The 24,390-nt window shown below is 36.6% G+C and overlaps 1 protein-coding gene across 3 annotated transcripts in view; it reads left to right on the top strand.

Moving 5' to 3' along the window:
- SEC22A (SEC22 homolog A, vesicle trafficking protein) overlaps positions 1-24,390 on the top strand; it is an 82,528-nt gene that overhangs the window by 32,237 nt on the left and 25,901 nt on the right. For all 3 annotated transcript variants that reach the window (XM_053564430.1, XM_053564433.1, XM_053564432.1), the window contains exon 5: positions 6,555-6,670. In XM_053564430.1, the coding sequence (XP_053420405.1) occupies positions 6,555-6,670 (116 nt within the window). The remainder of the gene's footprint in view (positions 1-6,554; positions 6,671-24,390) is intronic.

Consider the following 24,390-nt stretch of genomic DNA (forward strand, 5'->3'; position numbering starts at 1 on the left):
TATAGGTTTAATATAATATAGAATTTAATCGTACATAATTTTCCTGCAGTCTTTGGAGATCCGGTAACATTCATAATTAAGAATTATTGGAATGGCTGGGTGCGGTGGCTCATACCTGTAATCCTAACACTCTGGGAGGCTGAGGTGGGTGGATTGCTTGAGTTCATGAGTTCAAGACCAGCCTGAGCAAAATGACCCTGTCTCTATGAAAAAGTAGAAAAACTGAGGCAAGAGGATCTCTTGAGCCCAAGAGTTGGAGGTTGCTGTGAGCTATGATGCCATGACACTCTACCCAAGGTGACAGTGAGACTCTCTCAAAAAAAAATTACTGGGATGGAGGGGAGGATGGAGGCCCGAGGAGATGAGCCTCATATGTAGAGTTACTTTCCCTTTGATGTTTTTACCAATTCTGAAGGGAGATCTGATGGTTTTTCAAGACTAGGGAGATAGAACTAGAGAACATGGCCTACCAAGGTGATGAACCTTTTAAGTAACCCCCTAGCTTTGGGTTAGGACCATAGATTTCTAGACCCAAGGAATATGGGTGAATTCAAGTAGACCAGCTTTTATAGGGACTGTAACTCAGTTTTGAGCCATATTTTCCTCTGGAGTGAAAGGATTCCTATGCTCATGCTGCAAAAATCTTGCAGAAGGAAACAAGTATCTTTCTTGGAATAAGATAGTTACATAAGATTCAGATTATGTATACAATAAGATTTTGAAAACAGAATGTTGGCAAACAAATAACTAAACACCTTGAGACTACATTACATGAACATAGCTCTCAAAAACAAACTAACACACTAGATCTGATAGAAGCAATGGAAGCCAGAAGACAACTTAATGATACCTTCTAAAGAATGAAAGAAAATACATATAAACTGCAAATACAGACTCCTATGCTTACAAAGAATTCTGAAAGAATATCCTTGTGTTGTTCCTGATTCTGATCTTAGCAGAGTAAGCATTTTAACCTTTAGATTTTGCAGGTCATATAGTCTGCTGGTATAACACCTGAAAATAGCCATAGACATTAGATAAAAGAATGGTTGAGGCTGTGTTTCAATAAAATTTTGTTTACAAAAAATAGGTGCGGATTTGAATTTGGCCTTTGGGTCATAGTTTTCCAACCTCTGCTGTTGACTAAGCTCTGGCACAGAGTTAATATAACCTCATGGCAATATGATAAATACAATGATGTCTCTCTCTGTCAGGTAAAAGTAAAATGCTTCTGATTTTCTCTGTTTTATTAGGATTGAGGGGATGAAGTTATCAAATTAGTACCTGCATGTCAGGAAATGAATTGATTTGTTCCATAATGAGACTATATCTGGAAAAGCACATGCAGTTGGAACCTACAATAATCTTTTATCCTTTAAGACATACCCATTTTGGGGACCTATCATAAATGAGAGTTAAATGGGAATATAATAGGAATCACTCTCTACCTATGCATCTTTTAAGCCTTGGATAGTGGTGCTGATCTCTGCAGCTACCTTAGGGATTAGTAAATATTTTGATGATGTTTGGGTTGGGAGAACTCCAGAATTTCCTTTGGCTCTTCCTTCTCTAATAGTTCTAATTCCATAGGTATATAAGTCAATATTATGAAGGACATCTGCCCATTAATATACACACTTAGGACTTAGTAGTACAATTTTAATTGGGGGTGAGAGATCCAACTTGACTTAACTAGAAGATGGACTTTGTTGGAAACTCTACATATTGCCTGACTTCTTTAAGTCCCACTCTGACCAGAGGACTACATGGTGTCCTAGATCACCAAACAACAGACTCTTGGAAAATGGGGAGAATCTGCTATCTGTTAATGCTTTAAGAAAGAGAAATTTTGGATGTAATTCCCAACTGGAACTTATTTTAAAATTAACTTTAAACTTGCTTTTAATATAGACGAAGCCTACATAATATTTTCTGTAGTACCAAGTTAAAATATGTTTTTCTATTTTAGAATTTTTAATAAAATTATTTGCTTTTCTCTATCATAATAGCTTATTTTTTGTTTTTTTTCCTAATCAGCATGAATTTTTTTTTTTTTTTTTTTGAGACAGTGTCTCACTGTGTCGCCCTCAGTAGAGTGCTGTAAAATCACAGCTCACAACAACCTCAAACTCTTGGGCTTAAGTGGTTCTTTTGCCTCAGCCTCCCAAATAGTTGGGACTATAAGTGCCCACCACAACACTGGCTATTTTTTGTTGCAGTTGTCATTGTTGTTTATCTGGCCTGGGCCGGGTTGGAACTCACCAGCCTTGGTGTATGTGGCTGACGCCATAACCACTGTGCTACAGACACCAAGCCTGGGCATGAATATTTTTATTTTGCCATGCTTACTATTTTCTGAAGTCTACAGATGTCCATCGTGAAGTCAATATATTAACATTATAACATTAATATTGTATTCTGCTTTTATTTTTTGTTTTATTTTCTAAACTTTTTACTGAAAATTCAAACAATAGTATAAGATGTAAACACATTAACTGCCCTAAAGATGGGAAAAAGAAATATAATCCAATGACTAAATACTTGGGTCACTATGAAAGTTTTGAGACAGACTATATAGACTATAACAGTCTATTATTTCACTTTCAGGAAACACAGTTGACAGTCCTTCTTGATTCATCTGTACAAGTTTCAGTTTGTGTGGCTTATTGTTGTTGATGGGAGGGCTTCATTTGTTTCCATCCATGCAAATTTATGTTTCTTGATTTTTGTGTATCTCAAAACTTTTGTAATGATCCAGGTACAAGGTGGAATGTGATACACATTCCAGAAGGTGTAAGAAGGGTGTACTGTTTTTAGGTCTTGGGGCCTTGAAGGACATTCATGCTTTTTGCAGGTGGTGATGATAAAGTCAGTCTTCCCTGATGAAAAAAATAGTTATGTTTTGTGCCAGAATGTTAGATTCATTCAGTCATACTTTAATCATAAATTATGCTCATTTAGATGGAACTGACCTGAAATTTCTTTGTCCTGAAGGCTCTTCCCTCCAGACATTTTGGACACCTTAAATGATTGTACCTTCTGAACTTGGCCTTCGACTGGTGGGATAGGCACTGTGGTATTATCAAGTTGAGGTTTAGAATAGTACTGTATTTTGGAATCCTCTTAATGACTGTTCTGTACTAAACTTCATCAATTATTTTGTCTTTTTCTTGACTCTTCTGAATTCTTCACTGAATTATTTCATTCCACCAATGTAAATATATTCAAGTCTTCATCTTGCTCACATTGTTGGGGGGAAAGGATTATTTTCTCAATCCTATTGTCTCTGTTAAGTTTTCATCCTGTTTTTCTCTCCTTTAAATGAGATAGTCTGAAATTTACCGTAAACCATTTTTCTCAAACTATTTTATGAAAGGAGTTACCATTTTTCTCAAACTATTTTATGAAAGGAGTTACCAATTATCACTTGGTCAATTTATGTTCAGATGTTCTTTGACCTGTGTATAGGCACTGTTAGCCAGCCTTTCTTCTTGATGGTCTCCCCTTCCTGGGTTTCTGTGGCTCTTTTATTGTTTGTTCTCCAAGTCTGGCTTCCTTGACTCCTTCTTTCCCTATGGCAATATTTACTGAAGGTTTGCCCTTGGTCTACTTATTCCCTTGGTAATCTCATTTAAACCCTTCCCTTCAGATGCAGACCTTATCTATTTCTCCAGCTCTATTGCTATTCTTTTCTTCAGTTGCTTATTAAACATGCCTCACCATCCCCTCAAATTTGAGATGTTTACACTGTCCCCATTTTTAATCAGGCCTAAGTTTCTTTCTATAGGTCTGTTGCTAGCCTCATCTTTCCAATCACCCAGATGTAAAACTCCAACATTTTATTTTTTTTCTCTTTTGTTTCCCAAGTCTAATAGTTTTAATTAATGCCCAAGTCTAATAGTTTTAACCTCCATAATCTCTCTCATGTCTTTTTTTCCCATTTCTACTGTGACTGTCTTAATTCAGGCCCCAATTTCAGTCAGTTTTTGCAGTGATTCTCTCATGAACTCCCTATTATAGAATTATAAAAAGCACATGGGCTTTTCAGTCAGACTGACCCAAGTGCTAATTGGGAAGATGGCCCTTACTAGCTGTTTGACTTAGCAAATTATTTAACCTCAATTTATAGATGAAGAAAGTTCAAGCATAGAGACGTTAGTCATCCTGACCTCATGAAGTACCTCATTTTGAAAGATAAATGGGACTGTGTGTGCCTAGTAAGAAGACACTCAGAAAACATTATTTCTCCCTCCCTACTTTTGATCTCTTTACAACCCATTAATAGATTATTATCTTCAAGCGTAGCCTTAATCCTATCAATCTCTTGTGCTGCAGGGGTTCCCCATTGTCTCATTTCCCATAATTCCTAGCCTAGAATTTCAGATGTCTGTTAATTTGCTTCAGCCTCCCTTTCTGACCTTATTTCTCCCTATTCTTCGAGCCAAACAAAGTTACCAATAATGCCCCCATGTTCATTTTGTTACTGTTCCAAATGTCCTGCCTACTTGGTAGTACCTAGCATGTTGCCAAATTGAAGTGTGCAGTAAGCGTAACAATGGGTCTAAAATCTATTTTCCATAGGTAAAATATGTATGTGTGTATATATTATAGCATAATACATTAATATGTTAAAATTTCTCATTTTAACAAAAATGAGAAATTATCCTTAAGGAATATTACCCTTTTGTGTTGTGTGGAAGATGTAATTGTCTCTTGATAACCATTCTCAAAGGTCCTGGGAAGTGGGTGGAGGGAGAGCATCTCCTCTAGAATTTCTTTCTCACAGTGGTTTGGCACAGTGCCAGCCTGTCCTTCAGCACAGTGCCTACCTTGTTCTCATTAGAGGAGGCTTATCATTTGCTTTTGAGGCTTTAAATATATCTTGGTAATTTTGAAATAATTAATTTATAAATGGTATACTATTATTATAAAGAGAGTGTTCTAAGGCCAAGAGGCAAATGTTAGAAACATAACAGATACTTAATTTATATAAATTTATTATTCATTTCTTAAGTAGGTATTCAGGAACACATTAAAATGGTAGGTAATGTTTTTCCATTAAAGAATGGCCATGCCTTACTTGGCTGTAAAAGGGTAAGGTTTATTAGTTATAATGCAGGATATTATTTGGGATTTTTTTCATAAGGTAAGCTTGTTTTATATACTTGAGAAGTGCAGTTTATACAATCTGGTCAGTTGCTAGGTGGTTTTATTTTTGAGATCTGTATTGAGGATTTCTTTCTTCTTCTGCTTTTTTTTTTTTTTTTTAAGAGGCCAGTTCTCCCTTAACTACTGAGGAGAGGAGAGGGAGGCTATGAAACATGATTAATTGATAGATCAGTTGGATAGATTTTAAAATTGTGAACTTTTTTCTTTACTGCTATAAAACTTTGTAGCAATACTTAATAAAGACATTTACTTTTCTATTTTTATATTAAATTTTAAGGAAATTGGTTGAGAGACTAGGCTTGGACACCAAAGAAATTTAAGAGGACATTATCCTATATTAGCATTTTTTTGCTGAACTTGGAGAACAAATACTTTCTGTGATATGTGGGTTTTTTGTTTTTTTTTTTAATTGTTCAGGGAAGGTTTTCTGCTGTAATGGCTGAATATAAGTTGCAAAGATTTAAGCCCTTTATTATATTAATGTTCCACTTCATTAACTTCATTGTTGGGGCTTTTACACTTCACTGCTTTAAATAAAATAATCTAAATGTGACTCCCTTGTCCTCTCTTTCCTTCTGTTTCTCTTTTGAGGTCTAGATGATTATGTATTTAGTTTTGTGTTTTCGCTTAGACTCCATTGTTAATTCTATTAAGCACAAGATGATGATGAAGGGAAATTTTTGTGTAACTGAATGTCTTGTGCTGCTGATGCCCTGAAAGATTGGGGGATGTATTTTTAAAGGTAAAATGGTCACTTCTTCAGTTGGTGTTTTATCACTTCTACCTTCAAGTGTTATTCAGAGGTTCAGGAATTTCACAGCTATAAGATTTTGTTCTGTTGTGGAGTTCAGATTATTGATTATATTTGAGCTTTTACACATATTCAGTGGTATTTATAGCCCTGGAACCCAAATAAGGGAGAGTTTTGCTTAAAATCTAGCTATGTTTGTCCTTAAAAATGTTTTCTAAGCGTTTTCAGAAAAATTAGGAATCATGGAATGAATTTCTAAGCAAAGTCACCTTTGCAAATATTTGTACCTACTTGCAAATAGCAGACATATTTAGACAGTAAGGTTTTTCCTAAATGATTTACTATCAGGTTGTGAGCACTCCTGACCACTATCCATTCCAAATGTTATATGCCTTTGTTAAAAATGTAGGAAAAAAAGAAGTTAATTTAGTTTGAGTTCAGGAGAATGAAGCTTTTATGTTGTCAAACATTTTTCATTTTAAAAGAATATTTAATTACGAAAATATACTGTCTGCTTTTAAGAAGATTAATCTATGTTTGACCCCTTTAAATTGAGAAATGAATTTTTATTTTATGTAAGTTCAGCTATGCGAGATGCTGGTGTTCATTTCTGACTATTTCTTTTATTTTCCAGCTCACCAGCGACTGGAACCAGCAACTCTGTCAGGGATTGTGGCATTTATCCTTAGTCTTTTATGTGGAGCTCTGAATTTAATTCGAGGCTTTCATGCCATAGAAAGTCTCCTGCAGGTATGTGCTATTTTTGCAATTTCAGGTGACTGTGCCTGTTCATTCTACTTGTTACATAATTGATTTGAATTGGATTGGGTATTAGTACAACTTATGTATGCTCAAAATCTGTGTTTTTTATACCTACCCTAGTCTCCATGCTTCTAAAAACACTGATTTCTGGTTAGCTTCTTTGACTTTATCAGCACATTTATTATCATTTGCTCTTTAGGAAGCAATGTTTATAAGCGTTCTGGGGTCACCAAGATATGGGCCCTGCAGTCTCACAACTTAACATTGAATGGGGGAGGCGAAGAAGTCTATGAATAATTGCCAATTACACAGAATTGGGAAGAGGCGAGGTTAGTTCAAGTCAGGATTAGAGAAGATTTTGTGGAGGAGGGTTGAGCTGCCCTAGAAAGGATCTGAGCAGATGGAAGCACAATGGAAGAATGAAGAGGGAACACGTGGGCAGTATTTTGTCCCACTTCTGCATATTCTTTCTTAGTTATCTGCCTCTTTTCCTTTTTCTTTTTCTTGTGACCTTTTAGAATTTGAGCTCCCTGGGTAATCACTAATTTCTCCAGATATTGCCAACTATTTTGTTTTCTAGTGGAATTTCTTCCAGAAATTATAGCTATCAAAATATACTAATTTTTGTTTGGCACAGTGGCTGTCATCTGTAATCCCAGCACTTTGGGAGGCTGAGATGGAGAATTGCTTGAGGCCAGCAGTGCAAGGCCACAGTGAGCTATGACTGTACCACTGCACTCCAACCTGGATGACAGAATGAGACTCTGTCTTAAATATATATATAGCTATATACACACACTGATTTTTTTTCCCCTTATGCCTTTTGTAAGCTTTTTGAAATTTCCTTTCTTAAAATTTAGCACATTTGAGACAGCACAATTTTCCTTTCCCTTGTTTCTACTCACTTTGAAAAGTTCTTATGAATTAGTCCTCGTTTTGTTGTGAGCATTAAGCTCAGAATACCATTTGTAAAAACCCATTCAACTCACTTTGTATTCTGATTTAAAATTGCTATTAGTTTGGGGAACACTTAGAGGGTGTCTTTCTGGAAAATATCTGGAGATATCTGGAGAAATTAGTGATTACCCAGGAAGCTTAAATTCTAAAATTTGAGGAAATCATATTCATAATATCAAAATATTAGAAAACCATATGTGTGTATTCAGCCACGTAATTCTAACAATAGATAACATCACAGGTTCCACACCAGAGCTTTCCCTAGAAGAGATGAATGGACTTCTCATAATATCCCAATTCCTCTTCCAAACACCCTCTCCCACAGATACAGCCCCTCCCCCCTTTCAGACACAGGACAGCTGGCTACCATCCCTCAGCCTTCCTGTCCTGTCTCCCATTGAGGTCAGATTTTTCCATAAGAAGGAGTTCAATTTGAAGCAATTTACACAACCTGATAAAGAGAAGAAACAAAGGCAATTTGGAGACTCCTGACTGCAAACAGCTGATAAAGAAGATACTATTTTTGTTGTTGCTATTGTTATGCTGGATGTGTAGCAGAAAGAATAGCAGTGTATGTATTTGAGTAGTTTTTTGTTGGTGGAGTAGGCCTAGGCAGAGAAATCTTTAACACCCATAGAGTCTTGCCATCCCTGACTTGTGATGGACAGTCCATAAGTCATGGAATCTGGAGATTAGACCATGTTACCTTAAGTTAAAATTCAGACAAGCTATTGTATCTCACAAAACCTGTTAAAAGGAATAATGATTTTTATCAGGGACTCAGATACACTATTCCTCTTCTTAGGCTGATTCTTTCCTTATCCCTCTTCAGATTCAAAACTTAAAAACTGTGGAAAGTAGTATGAACTACAGCTTTTCATCCTTTTGAAATGCTACAACTGGCTAAAACCTCTAATTGTTTTTTTTTTTTTTTTTTTTTTGTAGAGACAGAGTCTCACTTTATGGCCCTCGGTAGAGTGCCATGGCCTCACACAGCTCACAGCAACCTCCAACTCCTGGGCTTAAGCGATTCTCTTGCCTCAGCCTCCCAAGTAGCTGGGACTACAGGCGCCCGCCACAACGCCCGGCTATAAAACCTCTAATTGTTTTGATTCCTCTAATTGTTCCATGTTTTCTCTCTGATAGTGATTTTTTTTTTGTCTCATTGAAGTTGATATCATTTTAGGTTTCAAAAGAACAATAATCTGATTAACTAATTACCACTTATATGTAACTGATAGCTCTAAGATTTCTCAGCCTGTTTACCTTTTAAGAAGACAACTTTATAGACCATTATCTCTCATGAGCATAGATGCAAAATCCTCAACAAGATATTAGAAAATTATATCAAGCAATGTATAAAAAGAATTATACACCACAACCAAGTGGAATTTATCGTACGTATGCAAGGCTAGTTCAACTTTAGAAATCAATTAGTGTAATCTCTCGTGTCAACTAAAGAAGAAAGATAGAAAATCACATTATAACAGTAGATGGAAAAAAATATTTGACAAAATACAACCCCTTTCACAATTAAAAAAAAAAAAAAAAGAAGACTTGTGGCAAACTAGGAATACAGGGGAACTTCCTCAATTTGATAAAGAACATCTATCAAAAAACCATATAGCTAATGTCATCCTTAATGATGAGAAACTAGATGCTTTTCCCCTAAGATCAGGAGTAAGGCAGGATGTCCCCTCTTACTCTTAATCAACATTTTGCTGAAAGTGTTAGTTAATGCAGTAAGACAAGCAAAGGAAATAAAAGGTATGCCGATTGAGAAGGAAGAAACAAAACTGTCCTTGTTCACACATGACATGACTGTCTACATAGAATATCCCAAGAATCAACAAAATTTCTGGAATTAATAATTATGAGGCTGAGGGTGGTGGCTTATACTTACAATCCTAGCACTCTGGGAGACTGAGATGGAATGGTCCCTTGAGCACAAGAGATAGAGACCAGCCTTAGCAAGAGCCAAGACTGCATCTCTACTAAAAGTAGAACAAAATAGCTGGGCATGGTGGCATGTGCCTGTTGTCCCAGGTACTTGGCAGGCTGAGGCAGGAGGGTCACTTGAGCCAAAGGAGTTTGAGGTTGCAGTGAGCTAAGACGATGCCACTGTACTCTAACTCAGGTGACAAGAGTGAGACCTTGTCTCAAAAAAAATTATGACATGACTGTAGAATATAGAAGGTTAATGTACAGTAGTTAATTGCTTTCCTATATGTCTGTAAGGAATAATTAAAATTTGAAATTAAAGATACAATTCCATTTATTTTGGCACCAAAAAGAGATACTTCAGAATAAATCTAACTATATATATAAGAGCTGTATGAGGGAGATTATAAAACTGATAAAGGAGATCTAAATAAATGGAGAGATATTCTCTGTTGTAGGTAGGAAGACTCAATGACTCAAGGTGTCATTTCTATCCAACCTGGTTTACAGATTCAGCACAGTCCCAACTCAAATTCTAGCAAGTTATTTTGCGGCTGTTGATAAAATGATTCTAAAGTTTATTTGGAAAAGCAAATACATCTAGTGAATAGGGAAAAACAAACTTGTATACTCTCACTGATGACTATCAGTACTTTCAGAACTTCATTTCTGAGACCAAATGTATGGGGAGTTTTCCCACACCAGCTCAGTGTCCTACTAGTCACTTTTAATGCTGTATATCTGGAGTTAGCACAGACTTCACGGAATAAGGGTTCAGTCCTTCAAGATTGCTCCCAGTTCAGATGCTAGTTGTAAGTCCTGATTGTCACCTGTGCTTCTGACCAATTGGCTGTCATTGGAGGTTCCCACAACCCCCTCCTTGGGTTCAGTTATTTACTAGAGTGGTTCCCATAACTCAGGGAAACACATTTACTGCTTTATGATGATGTATACTACAGAGCATAAAGATGAAAGCCATGAAGATGTACATGGAGGTCTGGAAGGGTCCTAAGCACAGAAACTTTTGTTCTCATGGAGTTAGGACTCACCACCCTCCTGGCACATGGATATGTTTACCAACCCAGAAGCTCTCCAAATCCTGTCTTTTAAGTGTTTTTGTGAGACCTCAATATTTAGCCACGATCAACTGTTAACTTAGTCTCCAGCTCCTCTCCCCTCCCAGAGGATGGAGGTCAGACTGAAAGTTCTAAAGAGTTGTCTCATTAGAGCAAAATGTGCTCTTGTCACTGTTCTAGGTACTCCTCTATCAGGAAATTATGAAGGTCTTAGAAGCTCTGTATCAGGACAGGACTAAGGTCAGAGACGAAGTATTGGGACAAAAGAGTCTCCTACCACCTTTAATGGTAGTTTTAGGAGTTCTGTGTCAGGAATTGGGGTAGAATTTATATATAGTTATGTGTCACATAATGATGGGAATACATCCTGAGAAACACGTCATTTGGCAATTTTGTCATTGTTTGAACTTCATAGAATGTTACACAAACCTGGATGGTGTGGCCTACTACAATCTTAGGTAATATGGTATAGGTTATTGCTCCAAGGCTACACACCTGTGCAGCATGTTACTGTACTGATTACTGTAGGCAACTGTAGCACAATGGCTAGTATTTGTGTATATGAACATATCTAAACATAGAAAAGGTACAATAAAAATACAATATTTCATCTTATAGGACCACTGTGGTCTATGTGGTCTGCTGCTGACCAAAACATCATTTTGCAGCACATAGTTTTATTTTTATTATTACTTCACACCCAGAATAGCCAACACAATGCTGAAAAAGAACAAAGTTAGAGGACTCACATTATCTGACTTTAAGCTTTATCTCATTGTTTTAATTTATAATATATTAATTTAATATGAAGCTGCAATAATTAAGACAGTATGATATTGGTAAAAGATTAGACAAATAGATCAATGGAATAAAATAGCCCAGAATTATAACAACATACATATAGTCAACTGATTTTTTGACAAAGGAGAAAAAGCAATTCCATGAAGAAAAGATAGTCATTTCAACTAATGATACTGGAACTCCTAGATAGCCACATGCAAAAAAATACATCTAGATACATATCTTACACCATATTTCATAAGTTAACTCCAAATGGATCGCAGACGTAAATGTAAAGTGTAAACTGTATAACTTATAAAAGATAACAGGAGAAAACCTAGGTGACCTTGGATTTGACAGTGAATTTTTAGTTAACACCAAAGGCATGATGTATGAAAGAAAAATTGATTAGTTGGACTTCACTGAATGTAAAAATTTCTGCTCTATGAAAGATACTGTTAGGAGAATGAAAAGAGAAGCCCCAGACTAAGAGAAAATATTTCCAAAACACATCTGATAAAGGAGCTTGAAGCCAAAATATCAAGACACTAAAAACTCAAATAAGAAAGCAAATAGTCCACTTAAAAAATTTAATGAAAAGAAATGAGTAGGGCGGCTTGTGGCTCAGTCGGTAGGGCACCGGCCCCATATACTAAGGGTGGCGGGTTCAAACCCGGCCCTGGCTAAATTGCAACAAAAAAATAGCCGGGTGTTGTGGCGGGTACCTGTAGTCCCAGCTACTCAGGAGGCTGAGGCAAGAGAATCACTTAAGCCCAGGAGTTGGAGGTTGCTGTGAGCTGTGTGATGCCATGGCACTCTACTGAGGGCCATAAAGTGAAACTCTGTCTCTACAAAAAAAAAGAAATGAGCAAAAAATCTGAAGCGATACCTCACCAAAGAGATACAGATGACAGATATCCATATAAAGAGATGCTCAACATATATTATTAGGGAATTGCAAATTAGAACAATGAGAGATTACTAATCACCTATTAGAATGACAAAATCCAAAAAACTGGCAAAATCAAATACTGATGAGGGTGTGGAACAGCAGGAACTCTTCATTCATTGCTAGTAGGAATACAAAGTGGTACCGTACTTTGGGAGACAGGGTGTTTCTCATGAAGCTGAGCATAACCTTACCTTACATTTCAAAAATAGTGCTAAAACTTGTCTATACAAAATCCTACGTGCAAATACTAATATCTTCATTTGTAATTTCAAAACACTAGAAGCAATAAAGAAAAATGTTCTTCAAAAGGTGAGTGGATAAACTGGTATTTCATACAATGGATAGTTATTCAATAATAAGAAATGAGCTATCAAATCACAAAAAGAAATAGATGTGCCTTAAGTACCTATTACATAGCGTAAGAAGCCTATATGAAAGACTACTTACTATGTATAATTCTAACTCTGACATTCTGGAAAAGGGAAACTGTAGAGAGAGTAAAACAATTAATGGTTGTCAGGCATTTGGAGAGAGCAGGAAAGGAAATGAATATCTGGAGGATGGGATTTTTAGGGCAGTGAAACAATTCTGTTTGTTACTATAATTGTGGATATGTGTTATTATACATTTGTCAAAACCTATAGAATGTGCAGCACAAAAAGTGAACCTGCTAATATGGACTTCAGTTAATAATGTATCAATGTATTGGCTTATCAATTGTAACAGATTACCACACTAATGCAAGATTTTAGTAGTATTAGAAACTCTGAGCAGGGAAGTGAGGAGGTACCTGGAAACTGCTCAAGTTTTTGTAAACCTCAAATGGCTCTAAAAAATAGAAGACTATTAAAGCCAAATCACTAAAACAAAGACTTTCTTCTGAATAACAAGATGAAAGAAAACTGGAAAGGGAGGAATGTTCACTTTGGGTTTGGGTGTTCTTTAGCTAGGTCTTGCTCTCCTTAGCTTTAGGTAAAGTATAACCTGTTATGCCTAATCATGCCCAGGAAGCAGTGGATTAGGCCTTCCTCTTAACACAAGCCAGGTCAGAACATTAGATCCCCAACTTTTGGGGCTCCCTGTGGGTCCGATCTGGGTTGGGAGACAACAGGGGAGACTCTACACCAACTTAATGTATAAAGTCTTGGGAGCCTGGAGAGGCCTACATCAGCTCATATGCCAGGTGATAGATTGAGACAATGCAAAGACTTTCTGACTTCTCAGAAACTTCTTTTTTTTTTTTTTATTATTATTTTTTTTATTGTTGGGGATTCATTGAGGGTACAATAAGCCAGGTTACACTGATTGCAATTGTTAGGTAAAGTCCCTCTTGCAATCATGTCTTGCCCCCATAAAGTGTGACACACACCAAGGCCCCACCCACCTCCCTCCTTCCCTCTTTCTGTTTCCCCCCCAATAACCATAATTGTCATTAATTGTCCTCATATCAAAATTGAGTACATAGGATTCATGCTTCTCCATTCTTGTGATGCTTTACTAAGAATAATGTCTTCCACGTCCATCCAGGTTAATACGAAGGATGTGAAGTCTCCATTGTTTTTAATGGCTGAATAGTATTCCATGGTATACATATACCACAGCTTGTTAATCCATTTCTGGGTCGGTGGGCATTTAGGCTGTTTCCACATTTTGGCGATTGTAAATTGAGCTGCAATAAACAGTCTAGTACAAGTGTCCTTATGATGAAAGGATTTCTTTCCTTCTGGGTAGATGCCCAGAAATGGGATTGCAGGATCAAATGGCAGGTCTAGCTTGAGTGCTTTGAGGTTTCTCCATACTTCCTTCCAGAAAGGTTGTACTAGTTTGCAGTCCCACCAGCAGTGTAAAAGTGTTCCCTTCTCTCCACATCCACGCCAGCATCTGCAGTTTTGAGATTTTGTGATGTGGGCCATTCTCACTGGGGTTAGATGATATCTCAGGGTTGTTTTGATTTGCATTTCTCTAACATATAGAGATGATGAACATTTTTTCATGTGTTTGTTAGCCATTCGTCTGTCGTCTTTAGAGAAAGTTCTATTCATGTCTTTTGCCCATTGATATAAGGGATTGTTGGCTTTTTTCATGTGGATTAATTTGAGTTCTCTATAGATCCTAGTTATCAAGCTTTTGTCTGATTGAAAATATGCAAATATCCTTTCCCATTGTGTAGGTTGTCTCTTTGCTTTGGTTATTGTCTCCTTAGCTGTACAGAAGCTTTTCAGTTTAATGAAGTCCCATTTGTTTATTTTTGTTGTTGTTGCAATTGCCATGGCAGTCTTCTTCATGAAGTCTTCCCCCAGGCCAATATCTTCCAGTGTTTTTCCTATACTTTCTTTGAGGATTTTTATTGTTTCATGCCTTAAGTTTAAGTCCTTTATCCATCTTGAATCAATTTTTGTGAGTGGGGAAAGGTGTGGGTCCAGTTTCAGTCTTTTACATGTAGACATCCAGTTCTCCCAACACCATTTATTGAATAGGGAGTCTTTCCCCCAAGGTATGTTCTTGTTTGGTTTATCAAAGATTAGGTGGTTGTAAAATGTTAGTTTCATTTCTTGGTTTTCAATTCGATTCCAAGTGTCTATGTCTCTGTTTTTGTGCCAGTACCATGCTGTCTTGAGCACTATGGCTTTGTAGTACAGACTAAAATCTGGTATGCTGATGCCCCCAGCTTTATTTTTGTTAGAGAGAACTGCCTTAGCTATACGGGTTTTTTTCCGGTTCCATACAAAACACAGAATCATTTTTTCCAAATCTTGAAAGTACGATGTTGGTATTTTGATAGGAATGGCATTGAATAGGTAGATTGCTTTGGGAAGTATAGACATTTTAACAATGTTGATTCTTCCCATCCATGAGCATGGTATGTTCTTCCATTTGTTAATATCCTCTGCTATTTCCTTTCTGAGGATTTCATAGTTTTCTTTATAGAGGTCCTTCACCTCCTTCGTTAGGTATATTCCTAGGTATTTCATTTTCTTTGAGACTATGGTGAAGGGAATTGTGTCCTTAATTAGCTTCTCATCTTCACTGTTACTGGTGTACACAAAGGCTACTGACTTGTGGACATTGATTTTATATTCTGAAATATTACTGTATTTTTTGATGACTTCTAGGAGTCTTGTGGTTGAGTCTTTGGGGTTCTCTAAGTATAAGATCATGTCGTCAGCAAAGAGGGAGAGTTTCAGGGAATCCCAATGGGAGCAGAGGAGGTCAAACTCAGAAACTTCTTATTGATCTTTAACACAAAGTATATATACAAAATGTAAGGGTGCCAAAATTCAAATGCAGGATTAAAAGAATCACAAGCCCCTGGGAAGATTGGGTAAACAGGAAATGGCTGGGTAATCTGGCAATTGGGAAAAGGTGGAGGGGAAAACAAGTCTTATCTCCACAGGGTAAGCAAGCCCGCTTCCCTAATCTGACTGCCTGTTAGGAGTTTAAAGGGCTTAGCCCTACCCACCTGCTTACTCTATGCAGTGATGGTCTTAATGACTTTGCCCAGTCTGGGGTGCCTCTGGGCTCCTTTCATCTTCCCTGGTCTTAATGAGCCCCCAGGAATGGCCCATCTAGGTGCTTTGTCCTGGATTGAGGTGAAGTACTTCACAGAAAGATGAGCCTGTCTGCCTCCCACACCCAACCAGAATTGGAGCCCAGGTTCAGGAATTGGATTCATGTTTTAAGGTTCCATGTACAAGTTTGTGCCCTCTCATAACAATGCCATTTTTGAGACCTGGTACTCTGGTCTTGCACACACTAGTCCCTGCCAGCTCAGCCCCAGCTTACCCCACCGAGGATAGCCTGGTACAATAACATTCTGTTTTAGTTTGCATAAAGAAACTAATAAATATGATGGGAACTAGACAAATGGGAAATATAGTACCAGTGAGACTCTTCATGGTACATATTTATATATGTATCTTTTTATACGTTTTTACTTTTTGAATTGTGAAAATATTTTTAAATTTTAAATAAATATTAGTACTTGTTATATAAGCAGAAGAAAAGAAGACAACTTTTTTAAGTTGGGTTAATAGGTAGAATTTTAAATAAGAAACTTCAGGTGAAGTAAAAGTAAATACAGAGGGTGCCAAAGAATGAAAATATATAATTTATTTATGATAGATAAATAAATTTATGATAGATGTAAGAAAGAAAAAAAATATTAAATTTGTAATATTCAAGTCATGTTTGACTTCTGCGATTACAAGAGGTGCTCAAAGATGACTTGTCCTCATCTTTTATTATTGGTATACATCAAATATTACAAGTTTAATACCATTTTCTTTCTTTCTTTTTTTGGTACCTTCTCTATTTTTGTGGGGGTTAAAGGATGGCTGAGCATTTTTCCTAGGTTTTTACATCTTATTCCTGCCCCTATTTTAGATTCTATACTTTCCCCAGAATCTTCAATAGATTTTTTTGGTCTTCTGTTTGTTTTAAACAGTTCATCATAACTAAGGTGGTGGAGTGTGAAAGAGGCAGGGGGTAAATTATGAATAAGGAAAAGGTTAAAGTGGTCTCATTTATAATTTGGGAACTCTTGTGTGTATACTTGTATCTTTGAAGATGTATCCTTCTGATGGTTGATATGGAATCATTTCACTGTTGTCCCAGACTAAACTTACTCTGACATTTTTTTATCTGCCTGATCCACGGAACTGTAAATTGGTTCATATGAAATTCTTAGCTCTCTGAAAAATAACGGCATTTCACCTGTGTGTTCCCTTAGCATTGTTTTAAAGTCTTTGTTCTGCCATAACCCATCAGACATATTCCATATACACTCATCGGTAGTTGAGGTTTCTAAAACATTGATTCTCAGAGGAATGAGGAAACAACAGAGTGAAATTGGGATAATGTAGTCCACAAGTAGTTTGTCACCTGCAGGTAGTTTTAAAAGATTGTCCAGCAAATTCTGATCCTCTCACCTACATGAGAATCACACTGCTTATGGAAATTCACTGGATCAAAAGTAGAGAATTCCATTATTCCTGTTGTTAGTTTTTTTTTTCCAGTTCTTTTCTTTTTTTATTTATTTCAGCGTAATGTGAGGGTAAAAATAATTAGGTTATTGTTTGTATTTGTTAGAGTTCAAGTTTTAGTTGAGCCCTTCACCCAGGGGCTGTGCTTTATACTCTACATTGTGCTCATTAGGGGAGCGCTTACAAGCATTACTTGTTATAATTAACTTTTTTTATTATTACATAGAGAAGAATATTGCGAGTGACTAGTACCTAAAAATGTTTTTCCTTCTCCTACTGTGAAGATAAATGAGGGAGTGCTTTGTAGTGTTGGAAATATCTATTCTCTAAATATTCCATGTCCTAAAAGAGGGAATGGATAATAGGTGAACAAAAATGGAAAATGAAGTATCAGAATGCAAGTGGGCACAGTGATAAACTTAAGATTTTTAAACAGGGCAGGTTCAGGGGCACAAACCAGAAAATTCTAGCAAGTACATCATTAGCCCGATTTAACATGAAAGAAAATATATACAAAATTGGTCACTTGAGGTCTCCCACTTCTAATTTTCCCTCATTAGAGTCTATTTTATCACTGTTTACAACTTGGATAAAAGATTCTTTTTATTGAAACCATTACAATTGAAGACGTTCTCAGCCTTTTTTTCCTGATTTACCAATATTGTATTTTGTGTTAGGAATAAGCTCTAAAATTGCTCTAGTTACTTTTTGGTCTATAAAAGTAGATCTTTCTGAGGTAGTCAGCTCTGTAGACGTGGGTGCAAATCCCAGGACACAGGACTTACACATTTGTTTATTTTGAAGTTACCTGTGGTGGAGTTATTCACATCGTGGTAGTGATTTAGGAGGAAGATAGGCATATCCAGATTAAGTGGCCTCACCATTTCTCAAACACTTGATTTAAGAGCAAAGGATTTATTTGAGGATCATAATTTTAGATCTAGCTAAAAATATGTAGTATATATCCTGAGTGTGAGTAATACATAGATATTAATATAAAGTTTACTTTTTTAAGGCCATGAATTCTAAATACTCTTTTAGAATGCTAAAAATGATTGCTACATTTATCTTTAGTGTGTAACTTTGTGCTTGAGGCACATTTAAATTTGAGGACCCACATAAATCAACATTCTTGCATATAGTTAAGGTTGTTTGAAGGTTCAGAACAAGTGTGTTTCTTCTAAGTTAGTAACTGCCTCATAGGGTGCTAGGGATGGATTTATTCAAATAGGTAGCACTGAAGTTTTTCTTTAATATCTAAGTTTAAACTGGTGAGGTTTAGGATATGTATAGTTTTTGTTAAGTTGGTAAATCTGATTTGGTGTTCATAGTAATATATAAATTTAGATTATTTCCCCTCACTTCCTAACTTTGTTCTAAGTTTAGAGATGTTAATAAATTTATTATGACTTGATACCTCATAAATGCATAAGCTTTTTATCCCATAGGCTTGTATTGTATGTTTCAAGAATCAACCTGGAAACAAGGATATTAATTAGGCTGATGCCAACCTAGAAATAATTTGCACATGGTACACTAGGAAAAACATTGGGTCTTTTTTATTTTTTTAAAGTGTATTGGTTATTTAATTAAGTTCTTTGTAAGAAATATAGAACACAATTTGTGGAGGTAAGCTGCATTTATCAGAGCAGACACAGATTGCAGGCAGTCCCAATGCTGAGGAACAGCTTTGATTTTTGGTAAAATTAGCAAGTCCACAGCTTTCTGATCAGCCTTGCGCTGCTCTGTAATCTTATATTTCTCTTGTTCACCTTGGTGTCTGGGCTTCTGCAGCTTGTTCTTGAAGTGAGCATCCACAAGATGTTTTCGGATTTGCACACTTCTGTGGAGGTGGTGATGACAGATTTTTAGTGTATACTTCACGGAGGAACCTGATTGAAGACCAGAGGTCTGGTCACAAGTAACAAGCTGTTGCCCAGCTGCTTCTAGCCTCCGTGGCACCCAGTGAGGGATCGTCAGAGGGTCTAGTAGGGATGCTGGTTCAAGGTTCTCTCACAGGCTGACTGCACAGCTGTTTGCTATGGTTCAGCAGCTTTCAAGGCACATCTTCAGTAAAATAATATCTAGACATTTTGTGACATTTAGTCACCCAAGTGTCACCATTCTTGTCACTAACAGCTGATTTTGTAATAGTGACAAGAACCTTCTTTTTCTTTTCAGTCTTGGATTTTGTACCGGCCTTTCTGGAATACATGGCATATCAGGACCATCCGCTAGTTTCTCTGATGGGGACAGAATTTTAGCTGCAGTGGAGCTTCCCCATCTTGGGCTTTTTATCCTTGTGGTTACCCTTTTTAGCCTTGCCACTGGCATCAGCTGGCTTGGCTTCAGGTTTCTTCTCCTTAGTATCTGGCTTCTTAGCTTTTCACCTGCTACCTCCAAGATGGGAAAGAATAAAACTGAGCAGTAGAAATGCCAGCCTGGAAGTAAGGATACCTGGGTTCCATCTACAGCAACTAACTTTGTGACCTTAAATGCATTTCTTTACCTTCTTGGATCTCATCTTCCAATTCTGCAAGATGAAAGTTTTATACTTCCTAAGCCCAAAGACCACTTCAGCACTAACATCCTAAGGTTTCTGATTCTAAAATTGTTGGTAAAATTGTTTTACAAAGCAGAAGTAATCAACTCACTTTAATTTCTTGTCTTCTTTATTTCCATAGTATTGTTAATACCTTTTAAAGAAATTATATCCCTGTTGAAGCTCAACTGAAGGTTTAAAATTTATTTAGTGTCACAGTATCAATAATATGTTGCTTTCTTTCAAAAGAAATAAAATATTTGTTCTGATTATATACTAATTCATTATTAGTGAATTGGGGAAAATGTGTGACAAGAAAATAAAAATCATCTCTGATTTTTCAGATTTTCTCTGATACATGTATTTATCTATACAAAACACGTATGTATATTATCTCTATTTACTATTGTATTCCCTTATTTAATATTGAAGTGTTTCCTAATTATTATAAACATTTTAATAATGCCCTTCTAATACATTTTATGGCTACTGTGTGAGGCTTTTGTTTACTTTCACCCTCACCTTTAAAAAATATTCTTTCCCAGCACAGCGCCTGTGGCTCAAGCGGCTAAGGCGCCAGCCACATACACCTGAGCTGGCGGGTTCAAATCCAGCCCGGGCCCACCAAACAACAATGACGGCTGCAACCAAAAAATATCCAGGCATTGTGGTGGGCGCCTGTAGTCCCAGCTACTTGGGAGGCGGAGGCAGGAAAATCGCTTAAGCCCAAGAGTTTGAGGTTGCTATGAGCTATGACGCTACGGCACTCTACCCAGGGTGACAGCTTGAGGCTCTGTCTCAAAAAAAAAAAAAAAAAATTATTTCCCTTTATTTGTTAGTTATCAAAGCAATACACTGGTATGTTAGCATCCCCCAAAGGTGAATAATGACATTTAAAAAAATTTTTTTCTTTTGTTTTTTTTTTTTGACAAAATCTCACTTTGTCACCCTCAATGGAGTGCCACAGGGTCATAGCTCATAGCAACCTCAAACTCTTGGATTCTAATGATCCCCTTGCCTCAGCCTCCCAAGTAGCTGGGACTACAGGCTTCTGCCACAATGCCCAGCTAAAAAAAAATTTTAACTCCTTGCTTCTGTCTTCCCCCTTGCCCCAACGGCTGCCTTCCCCCCTGCCTCTGTCCCCACCTCTGTCCATTCCCACTTCTGTTTGCCATCCTAACCTTATTTATTACTTATTCTTAGTCTTCTGTGATCTCTTTTTGTCCCTGTAAATTCTTTCAGATATCCACCATTAAGCTCACCAGTACCCTTCTGATTACCAAATAGTGCAGCTATTCTTTAGTGCCCTTATCTTATGTGCCCTTTTTGCCTCATCTTATGTCATTCAGTTCTTCCTTTTAAAAATAGCTCCTTGTTCAATTTAAAAAAAAAAAAAATTATGTGGGAAACTTAGACACATAAAATGTTATTAATAATTAAATGTATTTAGATTCTTCTTCTTGACAATCTCTTATCCCTTCATTTCTGTGAAGCCATTTTTCCTGGTTTTCAAAAAAATTTTTTCTTCTTTTTCTTCCTATTCTTAATCCTAGAAACTTTCTTCCTCCACTTCTTGCATAGTGACATTCTTCAGTATTCTGTTCTTCATTTTGTATTCTTCTAATTCTACAAATTCTTGGATGCTTTCAAAGTAGCTTTTGAAAAAAAAGTTCAAACATACATACATACACACAGTAAAATATGCACGTGGTAAATTTCAAAGCCTACACAAATTAATATTAATTTTCACCAAAAGTAATTTCTCTTCCCTTTTCTCTTCCCCAGAGTTAATCACCGGTACACCCTTCTAGAGAGATTACATGCATATGCCAGTATAAATGTATTTATGTATTTACTTATTCTTTTAATGTTATTTTTATACCAGTAGTACTATACTTAATACTGATTTGCTTCTTTTAAGTCTGGTAATACATAGGAGACTATTTCACATCAGTACATAGAACTAACTGTATTCCATTCTTTTTAGTGGTTGCATGGCATTTTTTAATCTGTATTTTCCTCTCCCCCATAACATCTTATTTTGAAAGGATTGAAATTTATGGAAAAGTTTAAAGAACAATAGAATTAATTAATTTATATGCCTGCCTTTTTCTTTCTCTTTCTCTCTCTCTTTTTGCTGAATCATTTGAAAGTAAAATTGTTGGTATCATTATAGCTTATTCCAAAATCATTCAATATGTATATCTTAAAGACTTAAGGCATTCTCTTACATAATCACAATACCTTTATCACACCAAAGAAATTTGAAATTTGTACAGTATTAGCTTAGGTAAAATCTCTTCGCATTTTCATAGTTGTTCCAAAATGTCCTTTATAGGATTTTGTTTCTTTCTCCAATGTGGGAGCCAGTCAAGAATTAAGACTTACACTTGGTTGTCATAGGGCTTTCATTTAACTGCTGGCTAAATAAATAGATGATTACCAGACTAGATCTCTAGGTCAAACTCTTTCCTGAAGTAGACATAAATATCTACTAAATGTAATTATTGAATGGCCCACTAGCACCTCCAAAATAGCATGTCTACAATGAACTCAATACTTTCTGCTCTCAAATTACTTTTTCTCCTATATTCTCAGCTTAGTGCATGGTGTCATTGAGATGTTGCCTAAACAAGAAATAAACCTTGGGAGTCATCTTAGCTTCCCCCGTCCTTGAGACTGCATATGTACTCCATTTGCCCACAGTTTTCTTCCTACCTTGTCTACTTTGCCAGTTGACCCTTCAAGACCCAAGTTAAGTTTTACTTCCTGTGGGAAACCTTCCCCTGACCCTTCTTTTCTCCAGGCAGAATAAGATGTGTCTCCAGTGGGCCCCTTTAGTATCCTGAACCCACATCTTATTTTAGGTAGGAATTACTGATTTATGTATCTGTCTTTTTAATTAGAGAGTGAGCTCCTTAAGTTGGTATGGACTTACTTGCTTTCTGTCCTTGTGTAGTAACACAGTACCTGGTTTGTAAATGTTTAATGAGTATTTATGGAATGGAGAATATGTTTATTAGAGTCTTTATCAAGTAGAAACCCATCTCATCAAAGCTCAACTCAGCATGCATTTGTTGAATTCCTACTATGTGCACAGCTGCATGCAAATATTAAGATTATTTTCTGCCGGGAGGCACCTGTGGCTAAAGGAGTAGGGCGCTGGTCCCATATGCCGGAGGTGGCGGGTTCAAACCCAGCCCTGGCCAAAAAAAAACCACAAAAAAAAAAAAAAAGATTATTTTCTGCCTTCAAGAAAGATTCAGATCTAATTGAGAGGATAAGGCCAACATACTAGAGGGTTTAAATAATATGAAGAGGTAATCTAATTACCAGATGAATGATGCAGACAGTTACTCCAGGGAAAGAAGAGTTGGTGAATGTTTATCAGTACTTATTGTATACTAGTTACTTTTCTTTGTATTTGTAAATGTTATTTAATCTCTACAACTTTAATTTTTCAAATGATAACATTAGAGATCATAAGTAAAGATTTGAACCCAGGTCTGGCTGACTTCAAAAACATTCTCTGAAGAGTTCCAGGAGGAGGGTGGCGCCTGTGGTTCAAAGGGGTAGGGCGCGGCCCCATTATGCCAGAGGTGGCTGGTTCAAACCCAGCCCCGGCCAAAAAATGCAAAAAAATAGTTCGGGGGGTGGGGGGGGGAATTAAAATGATTACAAAATGATACTTACAGAAGAAAATAATATAGTATCCAATTATAAGACAAAAGTTATATCTCCCCACAATGAAAGGTTATACAATCGTTACAAATTCTGTGGCTGAGGAATATTTACTCCCTTGGAATTGAGTTTATGATACAATGTGAAGTACTAAACAGCAGTATATAAAGCATTCCATTTTTTATTTACTTAATTTAATTTTTATTCTTTAATTTTTTTTGGAGACAGGGTCTTACTGTGTCACTCTGGGTAGAGTGGGTGGTGTCATAGCTCACAGCAACCTCAAACTCTTGGGCTCAACTGATCCTCTTGCCTCAACCTCCCTAGTAGCTGGGACTACAGGTGCCTACCAAAACACACCCGGCTAGTTTTTCTATTTTTAGTAGAGATGGGGTCTCACTCATGCTCTAACATAAGGAAAGGACCAAATTTAATATTCCTGCCTAGAAGGAAAAAAAAAATAATGCTTCTGCTTTGTAAAAATATTGAAAGAAGTTGTGAAACATGGATATATTTTTAAAAGGAACCAAAAAGAAACAGGAAAGCATGGGTTGTCACATGTCTCCATTAGTTTTCTTTTCAAAGAAATATTCTATGCATAATCTATCTGTTTCTCCTCTGGGTGGCTGTTTTTCTAGCATAGCATGATATGACAAGGACTGACTACTTCTGATTTGTCTTACTGAGATTTAGCACACTCTAGTGGACAGTAGCCTTTTGGTTTTCACAGTTTTTTGTTTGAGATAATGTACTCGCTAGATCGTAAAATTGTCAACATTTATTTGAATCAAGTAGTG

Source organism: Nycticebus coucang, chromosome 16 (assembly GCF_027406575.1).
Source record: "Nycticebus coucang isolate mNycCou1 chromosome 16, mNycCou1.pri, whole genome shotgun sequence".
NCBI lineage: Eukaryota > Metazoa > Chordata > Mammalia > Primates > Lorisidae > Nycticebus > Nycticebus coucang.